At 47.3% G+C, this 18,625-nt stretch overlaps 1 protein-coding gene across 1 annotated transcript in view; it reads left to right on the forward strand.

The window, feature by feature from the left end:
• WNK2 (WNK lysine deficient protein kinase 2) overlaps positions 1-1,841 on the forward strand; it is a 121,910-nt gene extending 120,069 nt beyond the window's left edge. Inside the window, exon 29 of the mRNA XM_057413782.1 lies at positions 652-1,841. Within this exon, the coding sequence (XP_057269765.1) occupies positions 652-759 (108 nt within the window). The 3' untranslated portion in view covers positions 760-1,841. The remainder of the gene's footprint in view (positions 1-651) is intronic.
• Positions 1,842-18,625: the final 16,784 nt, after the last annotated feature.

Genomic DNA, 18,625 nt, shown 5'->3' on the forward strand with positions numbered 1-18,625 from the left:
TCCCATGTCCGGCCACCTCACCCTGTGGGCCGCAAAGGGTGGTGGAGGCTGATGGATCCCCTCCCTGGCTTGTGTTCTGCTGGTGTGTGGGCTATGGCATCCTTGCTTCCCAGGTGGGAGGATGGTCCTAGGCTTGGCTCCGTTTCCTTTGAACAAGGGAGGTGAGGTTGGACCGTGCTGCTGAGCCTGCAGGCACAGGGATGCGGTGCCCACAACCAGCCCCAGCAGTGCCACCATCCCTTCAGCAGCCTCCTGCAGCAAACACAGCACCTCATCCCTCTCCTCTCCTCAGTGACAGTCTCATCATCTGAGGGGAGCTCTGAGCGTCTGTGATAGCTTTCCCTTTCTGCCTCCCAGTACACTAGCTCTTCCCTGTGGAAATCAGGACTCTGTTCCGAGGGATTCCACAAGGTGCTTAAGTTCTGCCACCAACATGAACATCTTTATGCTTCTAAGCTTTCAGTACAACACAGGTGATGCGTTAACAGAGGATTCTGGTTTCTGTTTCCCTGCAGTACCCAAAGCACAGCTGGCATGCTCTGGCAGAAGCGTCTTCTGCCTGCTCCGGGTCCACAGGCTCAAATGGCACTTCTGGGTTTTGCTTGGGTTTTCCCGTGTGTGAAACCCATATGTGGATATTTTGTTTTTTAGATACTGAAAATGAGATCGTCAGCGACTGACACGTGGCCCCCTCAGCTACGGCGCCAAGCACAAGGCCCTGCCACGGCTAAGGAGGAGGAAGAGGAAGAAGGGAAGTGATTTATCATGTGTGAGAAATTCTGTGCCCTTCTGGTCCATTCAGTGAAATTTTGTAACTTCTTTCTAATCTTTTTTTTTTTTTTATTTATAGTTGGAAATACAAAAAATGTTATGCAAAAAAAAAAAAAATAAAGCAGAATTATTTTGAGGGAAAAGGAATTTGTTCCAAATTGTTCCCTTCTGTTGTGAGCCAGGTTCCCGTGAGCAGTGGCTGGAGATGAGGGAGGAGGAGGCACTCCTTTTTTCTTTCACACCATTAATTGTAAGATAAGCCAGGCACATGTATTCAGGTTCTAGTACAAAGAAGATAAGTTCCAATTCCATTTAGATTTCTTACAGTTCTTCTGTAAAGATAATACTCTATTTTAAATCCAGTTAAATCAAGTAAAAAACCCTACAGATGCTTCACCAGAGAGTAAGTTTGTGCTTGTCACTTCCCTTTTTACCTCTTTCTGACAGACTGGCCGTGTTTTCTTGCCAGAGTTAAATACAGTTCTGAAGTCACTTCTAATTTTAAATGTAAGACTAAAATCCTTCTACGGAGGAGTTGGTAATTGGAGCAATTTTTAAAAGACTTTAAAGTGCCTTCAACAAGCTAAAATGATGTAGTGGGAGATTTCTTTCTCTTAATTCCCTGACGATGGGTTTCAGCTGTCTCCAGGGTTCAGGTGACATACTGAGTAGTTTGTAGCAATAATCTCACAAGTGATCATTTATTATAAAGGACTACTCAACTTTTTCTTTAGAAAGATGTGGTTTAGCACTGTTCCTTATGAATGGGAGGGGTGCTGCTCCTGCAGTTATATGTGGGCCCCAAACTCTTCTGACCCTCTGCTGCTATGCTGTGCACCCAGGCACCTCAGCTGCTTCCTCCTTAGACAGTTCCAGACCACAGTGTTCTGGCCTTTTCACTCCTGTTTTTGATACCAGAGAAATAGGGATTTCTATTTGCCCATAAGCCTTTCAGTACCATACTTTCTCACAGCTGGAGCCTGGCATTTTGTTTTCTTGTTATCTGCCATGTCTGTCTCTTCCAAATCTTGCTTCTAAATAATAAATCTTATTTTGATGCTGTTGTTACCGATTTCCTTTCCACTTTGGCTTCTCATGCCCATCTGCAAGTGTGCTGAGAGCACAGGTGGATTTAGACATACTGCTTTAGATAATCTCTTCTGGAAGAGGCTGCTCTGTTTTAGGGTGTAGCCCAGGTACTGACTAACTTGCACTGTGGTTGGAAATGAAAGCCCTAAGATGTGCCCAGGGTCCTTCAGCTCCTCCAGGATGACCCTCTGAATGGGATCCTCTGTGGAGGAAGAGCTGCGCTTTGCAGCTTTTCCTCCCTACATGCTGTCTCCAGTTTCTGTCTTCCTTGCAGAACAGTAACAGTCGTTCTCTTCTTGATCTGCTGCCAAGCTAATACTTAGGTTTAGAGTTTAATCAGAAAGATTTTCTTCCAGCGATAACCAAAAGTCCAAGGAGGTGAGCGTGATCATCACAAGGTTTAACATAGCAGGTAAGCATGAAAAGGAGGAATACAAAAACTTGAACTTTAACTTCATTCTCAGGTGCAATGTTTAGTCCATGCTTCCATCAAGGTGTTTTCGCCCACAGAGGCTGGACATGCTTGTTCCAGTTTATTCCTGCATTAAGCTCAGCAGCCACTGGGGCACGTGTGATGGGGACTGGGAAGAGGACCTTTAAGTGACAGCCCTGTTTCCCTGGCAGACAGCAGAAGCCACTGGCCTTTGTATTGTACCCCTTGGGCTGTTGGGAGTGAATTGTTTTCAGCCTCTGTTTTTTGACATGCACATTGATTCCTCTTCATCAGGGACTGTAGCGACAGGAAAAGGGGGAATGGGTGCAAACTTAAGCAGGGGAAGTTCAAGATAGATATAAGGAAGAAGTTCTTTATGGTGAGGGTGCTGAGGCGCTGGCACAGGGTGCCCAGAGAAGCTGTGGTCGCTTCCAACACAAATCAGTCTGGGATTCCATGGTTCTATGATATTTGTGGGTGCAATGAAGAGAGTTGCTTTAGGTCCCCATGCTCATCACTGCTGTTCAGTCAGCCAGCAAGTACCAGACAAACACAGCTAAGCCATCTCATCACCTCATTGAAGAATCATAGAATAGTTTGGGTTGGAAGGGATCTTAAAGCTCACCCAGCTCCAACCCCTGCCACGGGCAGGGACACCTTCCACTAGAGCAGCTTGCTCCAAGCCTGTGTCCAACCTGGCCTTGAACACTGCCAGGGATGGGGCAGCCACAGCCTCTCTGGGCAGCCCATTCCAGTGCCTCACCACCTTTACAGTAAAGAACTTCTTCCTTATATCCAATCTAAACTTTGCCTGTTTAAGTTTGAACCCATTACCCCTTGTCCTGTCTTCATCTTCAAGTAGATCAGGTTGCTCTAAGCTTCATCCAACCTGGCCTTGAATGTTACTAGGGATGGGATGGGGCAGCCACAGCTTCTCTGGGCACCCTGTGCCAGCGCCTCAGCACCCTCACAGGGAAGAGCTTCTGCCTAAGAGCTCATCTCAGTCTCCCCTCTGGCAGGTTAAAGCCATTCCCCTTGGCCTGTCCCTACATCCCTTGTCCCAAGCCCCTCTCCAGGTTTCCTGCAGGCCCTTTAGGCACTGGAGCTGCTCTCAGGTCTCCCCTTCAGGACCCTTCTCTTCTCCAGGCTGCCCCAGCCCAGCTCTCTCAGCCTGGCTCCAGAGCAGAGCTGCTCCAGCCCTCACAGGATCTCCATGGCCTCCTCTGGCCTCACTCCAACAGCTCCACGTCCCTCCTGTGCTGCTGCCCCAGAGCTGGATCAGGTCTGCAGGTATCTTGAGGCATTTGTTTGCTCAGAGCCAACAGCAGTCTCACCATCTTTTCTGAACACCTCAGATATGTGTTTGCCATCCAAAGACGATTCAGTTTGTGCTGAAGCTATTGCAGTGTTCCTTGATAGTGTCACTTAAAATTTCCCTTTGGAGCTTGGCCTTTTTGCAGTGCTGTGGCTGCCTTTGCTTTGCTCAAGGTCACGGGAAGCCCAAGAAGGTCCTCTGCCAAAACTGCCACCTCTCAGGAGGTCTCCAACTAATGCTGATTCCTGAAAACCATTCTCCCATGCTACCCGTGAGTCACTGCAGTTCATATGGACGTGTGCCACCTTCTGAAAGCAAACCAAGCATCAAATAATCCACAAAACCCACAAAAACTCTAACAGAAAAACCCCTTCCAGTTTGGATGCTATGAAAGCATGGCAGGGGGTTGGAACTACATGATCTTAAGGTCCTTTCCAACCCAAACTGTTCTATGGGCATGCTCGTAAGAATGGGACTCCTTGGTGTTGTTTGGTTATTCTGAAATTACTTTGACTATGAAACAAGTGGTTAAGTTAAAAAGTAAGCAGTCTGTTGTAATCTTGCTATTGACAGCAGAGTTAGAAGGTCTAGGGAGTGTTGTACAAGACTAACATACCAACCAACCTGTCTTTAGCTACACTGTAGACCAGTTCCTGGAGGTTGTTCTCTCAGTTTCTTCCAGCCCCAAGATGTGGATGTAAACTTACTGAAATCTTGGGATAATTTCCAATAAAGATTTTCTGTGTCACTGGCATTGAGGTATCTTTATATATCCAAACTAGCCTTGGGGATGTCCTCGGAGTCAGGCCTCAGCTTCAGGGTTATCTGTGATCTGTTAATCAACATGGAATCCTCCAGGAAAAAGAGTTTGAGTTACCAGCTACCCCTCAGGCTTCTACTAGAGCCTGAGGAATAGTTAGTAAAGCTTTTGTACTAAAGCTTTTGTACTAACAGGCAGCCCCTCTGCTGTACAAGCTTGGTTATAAACACAGTGGATGTGATGCTTTCCTAGCTCTTAGCTGAGACAAAATGATGGCTCCCAAACCCCTCATGGCCCAGCTCTGGGGGCTGAATGGCTGGACAACCGAGGCTTCCCCAGACTAATCGAGCAGGTATGTTTGGATTAACAACTACTATGCTCTGACATAGGAATCCAGAAGAATGATGAGGTCGATCTGTTGGATCCTCATGAGATCTGCTCATAAAATACAGAGTAAGTACCAAAATGTTCCTCAACTGCAGTTCTTAGGGGATGGAGCAACTTGGGCTGTAGCTTGTCTCCATTTGGATACCCTGTGTGTAACACCAATGCCAGTGCAGCACTGGGCAAAGCAAGGTGAGATTTTAGGTCTTTGTGTCATCCAAATCCTACATTGCTCTGCAATTTGTTATCCTAAAGCATGTGAGGCCATGGATCCAGGGCTGCCTGCTCCAGCGGCACAACTCCAGTCAGGATCTGGTGTGTGGGCAGCCAGGGCAGTGATGTTGCCCTCCATGCTGTGGGCATAGAAATAAAACCATGACTAGAGTTTAGGAAACAGCCTGAAGTTTCTTAAACTTCTGTGATCTCAGGCTGCTTTTGTCCATCAAAGCCCTACATATCTGGTCTGCTACAGCCCAAAGCCACTTGCCAAGCTTGGCCACGTGTGAAAGTCCGGGCTTTGAGAGCTGGAGGAACAATAGGGCAGCTTTTAGCATGTGAAAGGATGAAGGAGGTCTGCCAGGGCTGCAGTCCTGCTCTGCAGGAGGGTGGGCTTCCTCTTCATCCAGCCTTTCTGCTGGAGCAGCAGAGATGCAGGTACTGGAGAGATTTGGCAGGGGTTGTATGGAAGATTGGGGAAAACTACAGAGAAAAGTGGAGGTGCTTTGGGCTCTGTGGAGCAAGGACAGGTACGAAGAGCCTGAAAGCTTCTGGAAGCAGTCTGCTTCCTCCCTGTCCCAGAACATGAAAGTTCTTGTTACTGTTGAGCCCATAAGTAAGAATGTTTGATGTATTACAGGAGGTGGCTGTTTGGGACAACAGACGTTTTAATCTGACAAAACATATTCTTGTGGCAATAAAAGGAAGTAACTGCAAATCCTACACATGCAGATGATTTCCTGCACCAGGGGCTCCTGAAGCAGTGAAGTATTTTGATAGCTACTGATTTAGGGGAGGGAAAACTACTGAAAGGGTTTCAAATCCCCTCTGGATTTGTACAGTTTCTGTGAGACTTCAGAGCCTTTTTAAGTGCTTCCTTTCCTGTCCTCAGTTTCTCGGTGGTTTAGTGCTCTGAGGGCAAGAATTCCTGGAAGGAAAAGGAGGAATACAGCTGGTGAGGTTTGATGGGTTGATTGGTTTGATGCTGGGGGCATATGGAGCTGTTTGAGCCGTCAGATGTTTAACAGCCATTCCAGGGGCTGTTGGTGCAGCCATGGGAAATGGGAGCGGGTTAAGAAGTCCAACATGGCAACGTAATCCTCGGGTATTTGCTAATTGCACGTGAGCACCCAGCTGGCTGCTGGCGGTGGCCAGTGTGTGCCCAGTGCTACGGCAGAGAGGGCTGCATGGAGACTTTGCAGCCTTAAATGTTCCACTGGGGATTACTTTAGAAGGTAACGTGGTTTTGTGTCCTTTTTAAAGCAAAGTGTGCGTTGGTTTTAAAGAAACCCTGTACGTTGGAGCTGGCGAAGCTCAGCATTGCTGTGCCTGCCTTTTGGTGGCAGAATGAGCCTTCATTTCCGTGTCCAGCAGTGTCTGGCGATGCTGGGGCGAGCAGGGCCAGCAGATGGTGGCAGGAGCCTGGGCAGACTCAGTGCTCCTGGCACGTCGCTGTGGTTTTGCTCTCACTGGTGTGAAGTATTGAACAACCCAAATACCCAAATGTTACCGGTGGCCTTGCGTTTGCTCTGGCAGTAGGAGTCCAGGAGCATATTTGTGTCCATTTGTATTTAATGAATATTCAGTGCTGAGAGATGAGATGAAAGCAATCAGCAATGTGGAATTAAGAATCCTGCTGGCTACTGACTAGTGGGGTAAGTAAAGGGATGCACATCTTGTGGTTAAGCACTCGGAGACTTCTATTCATCCTCTTTCCTCCCATTATTCTTCACTGTTTTCTAATATCTATTACTAGCAAGACAGACAAATAAAACTGTTCAAAACTTACGTGCCTGCAGGGCTTCTCAATGGGAAAATGTAGATCCTGAGAAAGCAAAAACTAGATACTCTGTTTTGGTTTGGACTGACACTGTTGACAGGTCAACAGGTTTCCCCTGCGCTTTGAGCAAGCTGCTCTAGTGGAAGGTGTCCCTGCCAGTGGCAGGGGGTTGGAACTGCATGAGCTGTAAGGTCCCTTCCAACCCAAACCAGTCTGCGATTGTATGATTCTATGGTTTGGTGTTAGGCTGTCCCAGCCCCTGCTCTGTCAGAAGTCTTGGAGGCCTCTGCTATCACTTTTTTAGTAAGCTCTGAGATGCTTTTTAGTTATGTTCTTCGACCCGAGTGCCTGGTCTACACTCAAGGCATGCAATGTTATTTGTGAGGAACCTGAAGGACAAATGTGATGAGAAATGTCTGAGGGACCTGGGGGGTTCAGTCTGGAGAAGAGAAGGCTCAGGGGGGACCTGATCACTCCCTACAAGTGCCTGACAGGAGGATGGAGCCAGGAGGGGCTGGGCTCTGCTCCCAAGGAACAAGGGATGGGACAAGAGGAAACGGCCTCAAGCTGCACCAGGGCAGGTTTAGATGGAGCTGAGGAACAATTCCTGCCCCAGAGGGTGCTCAGGCATTGGAACAGGCTGCCCAGGGCAGGGCTGCAGTCACCGTCCCTGCAAGTGTTCACACAGCGTGGAGACGAGGCCTCAGTGCCATGGGTTAGGGGTGGCCTTGGCAGTGCTGGGAATGGTTGGACTTGATGAGCTGAAAGGGCTTTTCTAACGTGGCTGACTGTGTGATTCTGTGGCTCTGTGAGTTGATCACATACCTTCAGGCAGCATTGTTTATTATTTTCCTTACTTACCCTTCCTGGGTAAACCTGTTGCTTTGCACTGTCACAAAGGAGTCCAGGCTAAGATAATAACTGAAGCATCATCAGGAAGACCCCAGTGGAAGGTCAGCGTGGGCCGGGTGCTGCTGCTGGTTGTTGTTTGTCAGCAAAGCATCCCTTCCCCTTCCCTCCACTTGCCGCCTGTGCGGACCGAGTACCTCGAGGGGCCGTGCATGTTCTGGACCCAGGTGTGAGCCAGGGCAGGGGCTGGCAGCAGCACATCATTTGTTCACTGTTCTCTTTAACCAGGTCTAGCATCAAATCCTCAGTGCAGGAGCTGGTGAGCAGCATCCCAGCGCGCAGGCAGGGACAGGCACAGAGCAGGCAGACATGCAGGCAGGGCACAGGCAGAGGTGCAGGCAGGGCACAGGCAGGGGCAGCACTGGCTGTAAATATTCAGATCTCTATTTTTTTAGGCATAACTCCCTTACATCCTGGCTTTGCAAGACATCGCTGCTCCCAGCAGTTAATGAAACAACGTGGACACATGGAGCTGCCCAAAACCTACCCCAGAATCTTTCTTTTCACAGAGCATTAAACCCTGAGCACTAAAGCTCAGGATGGATTTTTCCATGTCCACTGAGTTTCTGCCGGGCCCAAGCTGGCTCTTCCATTGCAGCAGCCCTGTCTCCCTTCTTTGTCATGGTGATCAGTAATGCTTGCCTGTTGTCATGGTTGCAGGGTTACTACTAAAGCCAAAGCAACTGCACAGCCCCTTTATTCATAGTTCCAGTGTATAAACTCATTAAGTAAACTGAAAGCAACAGACTATTCCCTGGGCCTTGGTTCCATTCCCTGGGCCTTGCTTTTCTAACACTACAGGTCAGATTGGCTCCATTTCTGCAGGCTGCCGAAGTACCAAACGTGACTGTTCCATCTCCTCGGATGAGTTTTGTATCTTAGGCCTGGGCAAAGTTCATGAGTCATTTAACTGCCCCAAAACATCCTTGCTAGGTTGAAAAAGTCTCTGGAAAAGCTCCTTTGAGCTGCACTGAGCTGGGAGCCAGCGGGCTTGGGGTGAGCTGCATTCCTTATCGCTGCTCTCGCCGTGGCACAAACCCAACGACAATGTTCGGTTTTGGAGTTTGTGCTTTGCTGTGTAAAAGGCAAAGTGATGAGGGGGTCGTGCTCAGCTCTGGGCTGCTCCTGTGGCACAGGCACCACGGATGCAGGAGGGATGGGGAGCAGCGAGCCCTGGATGGCACCAGCTGCAGCCACAGCCATAGCTCACTGCGGCCGGGACAGCCTGGCTGCACAATGACACGAGCTCAGCTTTCATTAAAACCTCACTGCAAGCCCCTGGTCTGTTTGCGAGCACTGTGGCAAGGAGAGGAGCCCAGGCGGGTCTGTGCAAGGTGGGAGCAGTGGCACTGGCATTTGCCTGTGTCGGAAGGGTTCAGAAGGTTTAGTGTTGGTGCCCTGTTCACTGAGAGCTGCTGCTCTGCCCTTGGCAGTTGTTCTGCTCTGCCTCGGACAAGGGGGAATTAAAGGAGAAGTTGAAGCAAAGCGAAAACCTGTTTCCTCTTAAAATGAGCTGCGTCTTAGTGTTCCCTTGTATCTCTCCAGGAGGGTGCAATTGCTCTGGTGGCCAGCCCCAGGGGCCAGCTCTTCTCCCACCTCCCGCAGATGGGAGCAAGGATGTGGGAAACGCTCCCTTTGCCTCTTGGTAAAGCTGGGCTGACGGCAAAGGTGCTGCTCAGCTCATGCCAAGGTACACAGGGAGCTTGAATTCTGCCCCCATGCCCCATGCAGAGCTGTGCCACCCCGTGTCACTGCTGTCCTGCCCTGTGCCACTGCTGCAGAGGGACAGTGGGAGGGTATTTAGGGCCTGCCTGCCATGTCCATCTGCCCCCTCCATCAGGGTGGTGCGGATGGGGTCCAGCAGCTGAAGGGGCTTCAGGAGGGTGGTGGGCACAAGACTGGGGGCGAGCTGCCCCTTACTGAGACAAGGGGACCATGGGGCCTCCTGGAGACCATCCAACTTCTTCCCTTCTTCACATGAGATGAAAACTTGTACAGACCAGCCCCACAGAGCAGCTTCTCTCTGCTCCATCCCTCTCCTCTGCCTTCCCTGGAGTGTGAGAGCAGCGGGACCCCAGCTGGGATGCTTGGGACTGAGGGATTCAGAGGCAAGCGTGCTGATGTATGGCTGCCAGAGTTCTGCATCACCACCTACCGCTGTGGTAGGACTTTTATTTTATTATTATTGCTATTCTTCACATGTGAAAAAAGAAAATAAAAGGAGAAGGAGCCTGTGAGTGGTTGTGGATCTGCAGCAATATTGGTCATGCTTCAGAATGCCCTGTTTCTCATTCAGACTCCAGAGGTGCTCTGGAGAGGTGCAAGGCCCTGTTCAGCGCTGGTGCCCAGGCCCAGAGCCACGTGCATTAGCAGCACACTGCGAGAGTATTACGTGAGAGGCTGCCAAGGAAATAAGGAATCTTATTGGTGCAGGAAAGGAAATGATCTGCAGCAACACTGGAGGCTCCTTCCCTATAAGCCCCAGATACAGGAGCATCTCCCAGCACAGAGCAGGAAACCTGCTTTCTCCGTGCTTTGTGCTCAGCCCTTTTGGGAGGCAGAGGATGCTCTTGCACGGCAGCAGAGACACCCCCCCCGCCTCTGCGGGTTAGGGCCAAGTGCAGCAACATCAGGTAGAGAGAGCAGAGGCAGGGGCAGGATGAGGGGCAGCAGATGCTGTTGCGTAGCTGGATGCATTGGCAGTGGGGCTGCAGACACATTGGGGATCCCTCCATCACCACCAGTGATATCCCTGCTGCTGATGTTACTGCACTGTGGTGCCACCATGAGCCCCTGCTGGGCTCACAGGGGCCACCCTGCTGCCTGGGGGTGCTGGGTGAGTTAGTGCTGGGTGCACTGAGACATGACCTTGGCGTCAGGCTGACGCTGGGTGCTGGAGCAGCACTGCGCCCTCCGCTGCAGTGAGGCCTGGATGTCTGTGCACGTCGTGTACGGCTTTCCTGGAGGCTAAGGACAGCAGCAGGAGCAGCACAGCCACGTTCTCCTCCACTGTCCACGTGAACAGCAATGGCTTTAACCTGGTGCTGCTTAATCCAGAGCTGCCTGTATTGGTTGCAGCCTTGCCTGTGCCAGCGGCAGCATGAGCCACCACCAGCTGTCTCGATGTCTGCATTTGAAAACACTGAAAAAAGTGCGGCCCGCAAGAGGCTTTCTTAGAGGAGCATTAAGAAAAATAACCTTGTTTTTCACTTTTTCCCTTCTTTTAAACTTACTAAAACAGTGTTTCAGATCCTGCACCTCCCGCGGTGCCCAGAAGGTGTGGTCTCATTCTGCAAAGGCTGCCTTTTTGCTTTTTATTAGCTGGAGAGATCGATTTCCTCTCGCACCAGGAGCGGGGCCTCTGCCATAGCAGTAAATCAGCACCATGCCTGGCACTGCTGCCTCGTACAGCCGTGCTCTTTGCTGGGTGCTGCTCTCCTAAAGGGCAGTTCACAGCCTCTGACCACCCAGCTGCCTCCCAGCTGTTGACAGGAACGAAAGCAGAAATGGCTCAGGAATGGAACTTTCACTGCTGCCTTTTGCTTGGCAAATTAATTGAATGAAGGCAGCAGGATCCAGCATAACTTCAGCTACCTGCAGTCAGTTCTGCAAAGTTTAGCACAGAGTGGTTTCAATCTACTAAATCCCTGTCTTAGAGAGAGGGATTACTGAAGAGAGTGAAGAGATTCCTTTTTCTTTCTTTAAGGCATGGCAAGAAATGTTTTTCAAAGCTACTGGTTTCAGCACAGTAAAAAGCAATTCTATACAGAAAGGGAATTTCCTTTGAAGGTGTGTCAAGAGTTTCCGAATATTTTTTGTTCCTGTTCCTTAAAAGAGTTCTTTATTTGCTTTTCCATAAGCTGCTGGAAGAGTCTGTTTACACTGAGGTTTGCAACCCTGCATATTTAGAAGAAAAGTAACTCGATAGGCATTAACTTCAAAAATGTGACCTTCAGCTTTTAGGCCAAGGGGAATGGCTTTAACCTGCCCGAGGGGAGACTGAGATGAGCTCTTAGGCAGAAGCTCTTCCCTGGGAGGGTGCTGAGGCGCTGGCACAGGGTGCCCAGAGAAGCTGTGGCTGCCCCATCCCTGGCAGTGTTCAAGGCCAGGTTGGACACAGGGGCTTGGAGCAAGCTGCTCCAGTGGAAGGTGTCCCTGCCCGTGGCAGGGGCTGGAGCTGGATGAGCTTTAAGGTCCCTTCCAACACAAACCAGCCTGGGATTCTGTGCTTCCATAATCTTGAGTCAATAAATGACTGGGACTTGTACCTGATGACTTTTAACTGCAAAGAAAAAATAAGCAACTTTTGCATGTAACCCAGAATACTGCGGTTTTGCAAACTGAGGAGCTATTTAGGGCTAGTCTAGCAGATGAAGGGTCACGTTCATTCTTGCACAGGAAGGACTTCCAGGACTAATAAACATCAGTTCGTCTTTTTTAGCCCCACCAAATTAAGCATGACAAAAGACAATTATTTATAAATATCCTTAGGGGTAATATCAGACAGGAAAAACTGCATAAATTAAAGGTTAATGTTAGCCTAGATCACATGGGTATCAACTGGTCACAAGTAAGTGCAGAATTGAAATTAACAGTTAACAGTATTGAAAGACAAATAACAGAATTGAAAGACAGTTACAGTAATGTGAGGAGCAATGTTCTGGAGCTCCCTGTGATTGCAGAGGTGGTCTGAGGAGCTTCTGGAAGGATTGTGCAACTCAGTAGAAATTCCTGAAGACAGCAAATATTTCCTTCTGCTGTAAATCACAGGTTGATACTTCATTTGTTAATGTACATTTATTCTCCTAATAAATAAAAGTCTATGTGGCATTCTGGAGGAGATAAGGCATCATAAACTATCCAGCTCTCCCATTCGTTTTATTGATATCCTTGGTAGCCTGCTACCAACATCAGGCCTGTCCAATATATCACAGCCATAGTATTTTTGTGGACTCTCAAGTGACCATCCTGCACTCTCCAGGCCATTGTCCTTTCTTGCTGTTACATGGTACAAGCACAGAATATTTAAAGCATGATTTTGTATTATACTAAGTTGCTCTAGAAAGCACTCTTCACTGATTGTAAAGTAATTATGGAGGACAAGTTTTACTCAGTCCCAAAATAGCTTGGCATCAAATTCTCAGCTGAAATCATCTGCCATATTGCCATTGCATCTAGCACAAACCTACCAGGACAGAACAGCAGCAGGTTTGATCCCAAGTGGTGAGTGGTCAATAATGGCAGAGGAGCTCAGTCATAAGACTGACAGTGGGTTAGACTAATATGTTCTTTTATTTCATTTCACAAACTGCTGGGAAGGCTGAGATTAGTGGGGACTCACAGAATATCCAAGTCAAGGTAAGTAATTATTTAAACCAAAGGCACACCCTTTTTCAGAGCCCTTTCACTACCTTCTGGGTTAGTGGTACAAAATATCCTCTAGTTGAAGGCTGAGAAAACAGGAGATTCAGACACATTTTAGAGCTGAAGATGCTCAGAAAAAGGATTATGTGTTCCTTTGTGCCTGCACAGCGCCTGGCCCGATGGGACTCCCTTGTATGGGGCTATATGTAGTAAGCATAACTAGCAAAAATATAGTATTTCTTGTTCAATCAGAACAACTTCAGAAGACTGGCAGGTGGATTAGCCCTCACTTGTCATTTATGGTTGAGCCCTATCTAAGTAGTAAAGTATTTGTGCCTACTGATCTTGATTGATCTGATTCTGAGAAAAGATGTTCTTCTGATACACATTCTCCTTCATATAGGATCTTCCAGGAAATAAAACACCTGAGGAATGCTGTAAATTCAAGTATGGACATGCATTTGCCTCTCTTTCAGCATAGTTTTGAGACGTTTCAGTGGTTACTAGAGCAGCAAACTCTCAGGATGTCGCTGGCTACCAATCAGCTGCGTGGTTCTCGAAGTTTGTGCTTGTAACCACACTGCATGAGTCTGTAGCACCACAGGAACATGCAACACAAGGACTAAACGTCAGCCTAACTGCTCACAGCCAACTGCTGGGATTTGGACAACACAGGTTTAGGGTGCTTACCCTGATGTGTCAGTTCTTAAGGTTTGCTGAGCCTCCTACAAGTCCTGCTCCTTTCAGATGTGCTCAGCTGACTTCAGTCTCAGGTACAGTATACCCTGTTTCAAGGAATACGAAGTCTTTGCTCACACCTATATAATGTAAATAAAAATTACATTTACTGACCAGACAGAGGAAGGAATGGCGATCTATCAAGCTATTTATTTTCTTCTTCCCATTGCAAATCATTTTCTGCTTAGTTTGGAAAAAACATCTATACTTAAGCATACTTCTGTATTGGCCAAAATACTGTAAACTTGAAGGCAAATGTGTTCTGTGTATCTGTGGAAAACTGCACCACTTCCACTTACAAACCTCCTGGAAATCCTGTTGAGAAATACTGTATATTTTATAGTGTTGACCATACCAGATGACACAACAGGCCATGCTTGATTGTGCAAAGCCTCAACTTCTTCACTGCACCTTAACACCAGAGATGCTCTTTTACATTTGGCATTTATATGAAAATCAAATTCCTCATTCGTGAATTTGACAGCTTCCCATAGATCTGCTTTTCTCAAAATTTGCTTTTTTGTTTTCTTAAATAATTTTCACCTGTAAGAATAGTCTTTTGGATCAAGTAAACTCTTCGTTTTTTCTAGCAAAGGATTTTCTTTTGTGACTCTCTTCTGCTATCCCTCTATTTCATCAGGAATTAGAACAGAGTTGACAAGGGCACATATGTTATTCCCCACTGCTCTCTTCTTTGATGCATTTCTCAGAGTTGGAGAAAAAAATCGTGTTACTTTAGAGGCAATTTGATCTACCTACAGAATCCTGTGCCTTGGCTTGCAGCTCTTCCTTTCAGGACTTGAATGATCCCTTTCCTGGGGGTTGAACCCACCTATGTACATTATGTGACTATTGCATGTGTTGGATTTCCAGGGTAACTGACCTTCGGAGGATTAAGCTGAAGCACTCTCAGAGGCACCAATGGGTATGCCTATTTGGTTATTACCTCATCAGCGAGGTAACTGGACTGTGGGGTCTGGCTGAGCAACGGTAATCAAGCAGCCAACACCGGAGTTGTCCCATCTATCATGGCCAGGCCTCTGCTGGAGAACAGGACCGGCAAAGCCAAGGAACTGGAAGCTGGAGGGCTACAAACAAGGCAAAGGCAGTAAGTTTGCAGCAACCAGGCTGGAAATGACCTTCAAGCTCATCCAGTCCAACCATTCCCCAGCACTGCCAAGGCCACCCCTAACCCATGGCACTGAGGCCTCGTCTCCACGCTGTGTGAACACTTGCAGGGACGGTGACTGCAGCCCTGCCCTGGGCAGCCTGTTCCAATGCCTGAGCACCCTCTGGGGCAGGAATTGTTCCTCAGCTCCATCTAAACCTGCCCTGGGGCAGCTCGAGGCCATTTCCTCTTGTCCCATCCCTTGTTCCTTGGGAGCAGAGCCCAGCCCCTCCTGGCTCCATCCTCCTGTCAGGCACTTGTAGGGAGCCATCAGGTCCCCCTGAGCCTTCTCTTCTCCACACTGAACCCCCCAGGTCCCTCAGCCCTTCCCCATCACACTTGTGCTCCAGGCCCTGCACCAGCTCCAGTGCCCTTCTCTGGCCCCGCTCCAGCACAGGAGATAAGGACTTGGCAAATGAAAGTACTTAAGTACACAGGCCTTTAAACACCCCTGGGACTACAACTGTACTTTCCTCTACAGTGTGAGGTGCTGGGCAAAGGGAAGAAAAACACTCCCTGCATCCTGCTGGAGTGTACATGAAACGACAACGGGCTCTCTGAGGAAAGAACTACAGAATTGTCTGGCAATGGGTAATGACATTATAGTATATGCTGTGCTCCCAACAAGCTGCATCAGCTTCTCATTTCAAGGAGCTGGAGTGGTTCAAGAGGGAGTTCTGGTACCAGGGGTTGCACATGGAAAACTGGGGGATTAAAGGACAGAGGTAAAACATGTCCAGATAAGTAACTAGAGCAACAAGGGCAATAAGCAGTAGCTGGGTCTCATGCTGTTTCAGAAGGACTAGAAAGGGATGAGGATGAAATTGCCTGAATAGATCATGTAAATGGAAGAGAGCCCACCATGAAAAAGTACAGAGGGAGCAGTGTTAGCAAGTGCAAACGTAGCTGGTGATGTGCAAGGAAATGCAGAGGTCATGAGACCTTTCCAAACAAAGTAAATCAGGAGTTCAGTCACTTCACTACTTCCACTGTTTTCCAACCTTCTAAATGTTCTTGCAATTTTAATGATATTTTTAAAGTCAAACCAAGCAACCAGTGAACAGCATCAGGCTGCTTAAAGTCAAGCACATGAATGCTGCAAATGACAAAGCAAAGTAGATTATGAGACTGACAGCTCATGATTATGACAACTATTTGTGATGCCTATGTGATCACACGGGATGTCTGGGTACATCACTAAGTGTTTTTCTGTTCATTTATTTAAAGCCATCTGGTTTTGTCACATATTCTCTGAAAATCTTTCGTCTGCTCTCAGGACCAACCCTATCTTTCACCCAATAGGTTTGCTCCCGAAAAAGCCCAATCTTTCTCCCTCAGTGAAGAAAACAGCATGTTTAATGTTTTGCAAGATTAAAAGTTGTTTTTTGCTTATTTATATAGGCAAAGAAAGCTTCTCAATAGTACTACAATTGATTAAAATAAATTACCAGCTACTCAGCACGTCAAAGGATGCCTGTGAGTAGTATTCAATCAAATGGGAGGGATGCAGATGTAAGAATCACAGGAGTACCCGTGCCACAAAATAATTAGGGTATTTCCTAGCATAGAAAACCCTTCTCAGTGCTATCTGGGGCGTCAGAGGAGTGCAGCTGATGCTAAAGATTATGATTTGTTCTCAAGTTCCCAGATTTGCATGTTGCTGTAGCAAAACCTCATCTTTTGAATTCCTAATAACACAAAGCTTCTTCCAGGGAAAATAATGCATAATACATGAAGTATTAAGAATGATAATTAGAACTTCTCAGATTTAAAGACCGTGCAAAAATCTTGCATTAGATCCATATGATACGGGTGATTTAGATGATAATGTCTGTGCTATAAACTGGGGGCAAGTCTAGACTTTACTGGTATCAACAGGACTACAAATCAAGAGTGTCTACATTTGTGACTTAGATCACCAAATAGGAGGTAAAAGGCAGTCTGCAAACTTGAGAGATGCAAATATATTACCAATATTAGAACAGAAAGTGCAGGTAGCTAAGGAAATACCTTTAATTGCTTTGCAAGCCTGAATTTTGAGTGAACTGTCACCTGAGTCATGAAGTAAATCAGGCTGTCCAGACCTAGTTTTGATCTAGTACTGATGTTGATTTTATATCAACAAATAATACTTTGGGACTAATGGAAATTATTTCCCATGTGTGCTTCAGAATAGGCTCCAGTGATCAGTCCTCCAAGAGACCTGTATTATCTATATGCTGCCACCAACACCCAAAGTAGGTACACAGAGGAAAGCACTAAAATTCCCAGGAGAAGAGCTGCAGGAAATGAAAATATAATTTTCTGATTTCCATTTACAGCCTAAAATAGCCTGTCTACTGGGAGCAGTAGTTCTTTGGAAAAACAGTGATTATGAAGGCTATGGTCTTATGTCCTTTCCACCGGTGTTGCAGCATACAACATACAGGGTACATTTAGTCACAGATTCTGTCAGGCAGAAATGCAGTGGAGTTAATCACATTGCAAATTAAACAAAACCAATAAAGCTTATAGGCTTGGGGGATTGCAGCCACTGAGTGTTTTGTTACCTTTCCTAGGCAACCTTTCCAATATTGCATATGAGGACAGTAAAGGCAAAGGGCAATGGTGGCTTTTTTTAACCTGGGTCAAATAGCCTACATATGTATTTGCAGTTAATAGACTGAAGCAGGCTGAGAAATCTGACTATATTTAGATTATATTAAAAATTAAAGCTCCTTTGGAACAGGTTTCCTAGAAAGGTGGTGGATGCACAACCCTGCAGACACTCAAGGCCAGGTTGGATGTGGTTCTGGCAACCTGATCTAGTTGAAGATGTCCCTGCTCATTGCAGGGGGTTGGCCTAGATGAGCTTTGGAGGTCCCTTACAACCCAAACTATTCTATGATTCTAAGTCTACCAAGATATCAGCTGTCCTATGAAAAATGCTTGTCAGGCAATAAGCCATTTTGTGTCCACAGCTCCTGCCCCAGGGGCAGACAGGTGATGCAGAAAGAGCTCCTAAAGCACAAGAAAGCTGGGCAAAACATCCACTAGCAGTGGACTGGTATTGCTATCCAAAATAATTTCAAGCAGTCTCAAGTGTAATGTGGATTTGCAGTGTGGGAGGGAAGGTATAAAGGGCAGGAATTACCAACACAGCTCAACTGAAGGCAGATATCCTCACCCTGTATCTTAATGGGTTGGTGAAATAGCTCCTGAACATCATCTGCAGCATGTCCTTCCTATGTTGAAAAGGTTGCCTAGACCATTCTTGCAGAAATACACTGTTTTTTCACTGTTCCCGTCAGTGGACATGGAACTGAATGCTGGAGAGGGACTCTTTATCAGGGACTATAGTGACAGGACAAGGGGGAATGGGTTCAAAATTAAGTAGGGGAAGTTCAGGATAGATACAAGGAAGAAGCTCTTCCCTGTGAGGGTGCTGAGGCGCTGGCACAGGGTGCCCAGAGAAGCTGTGGCTGCCCCATCCCTGGCAGTGTTCAAGGCCAGGTTGGACACAGGGGTTGGAGCAAGCTGCTCTAGTGGAAGGTGTCCTTGTCCATGGCAGGGGGTTGGAAGTGGATGAGCTTTAAGGTCCTTTCCAACCCAAACCTGTCTGGGATTCTATGAAATGTATCAGTCCTGGTAGTTTTCTCTCTAAAAAAAAAAACAACAACACAAAAATAGTAGGATTTTATAACTAATGGTTCAATTAT

Source organism: Pezoporus wallicus, unplaced genomic scaffold (assembly GCF_028554395.1).
Source record: "Pezoporus wallicus isolate ANWC-B61680 ecotype Strahan unplaced genomic scaffold, APGP_CSIRO_Pwel_v1 contig_8649, whole genome shotgun sequence".
In the NCBI taxonomy this organism is placed as follows: Eukaryota; Metazoa; Chordata; class Aves; order Psittaciformes; family Psittacidae; genus Pezoporus; species Pezoporus wallicus.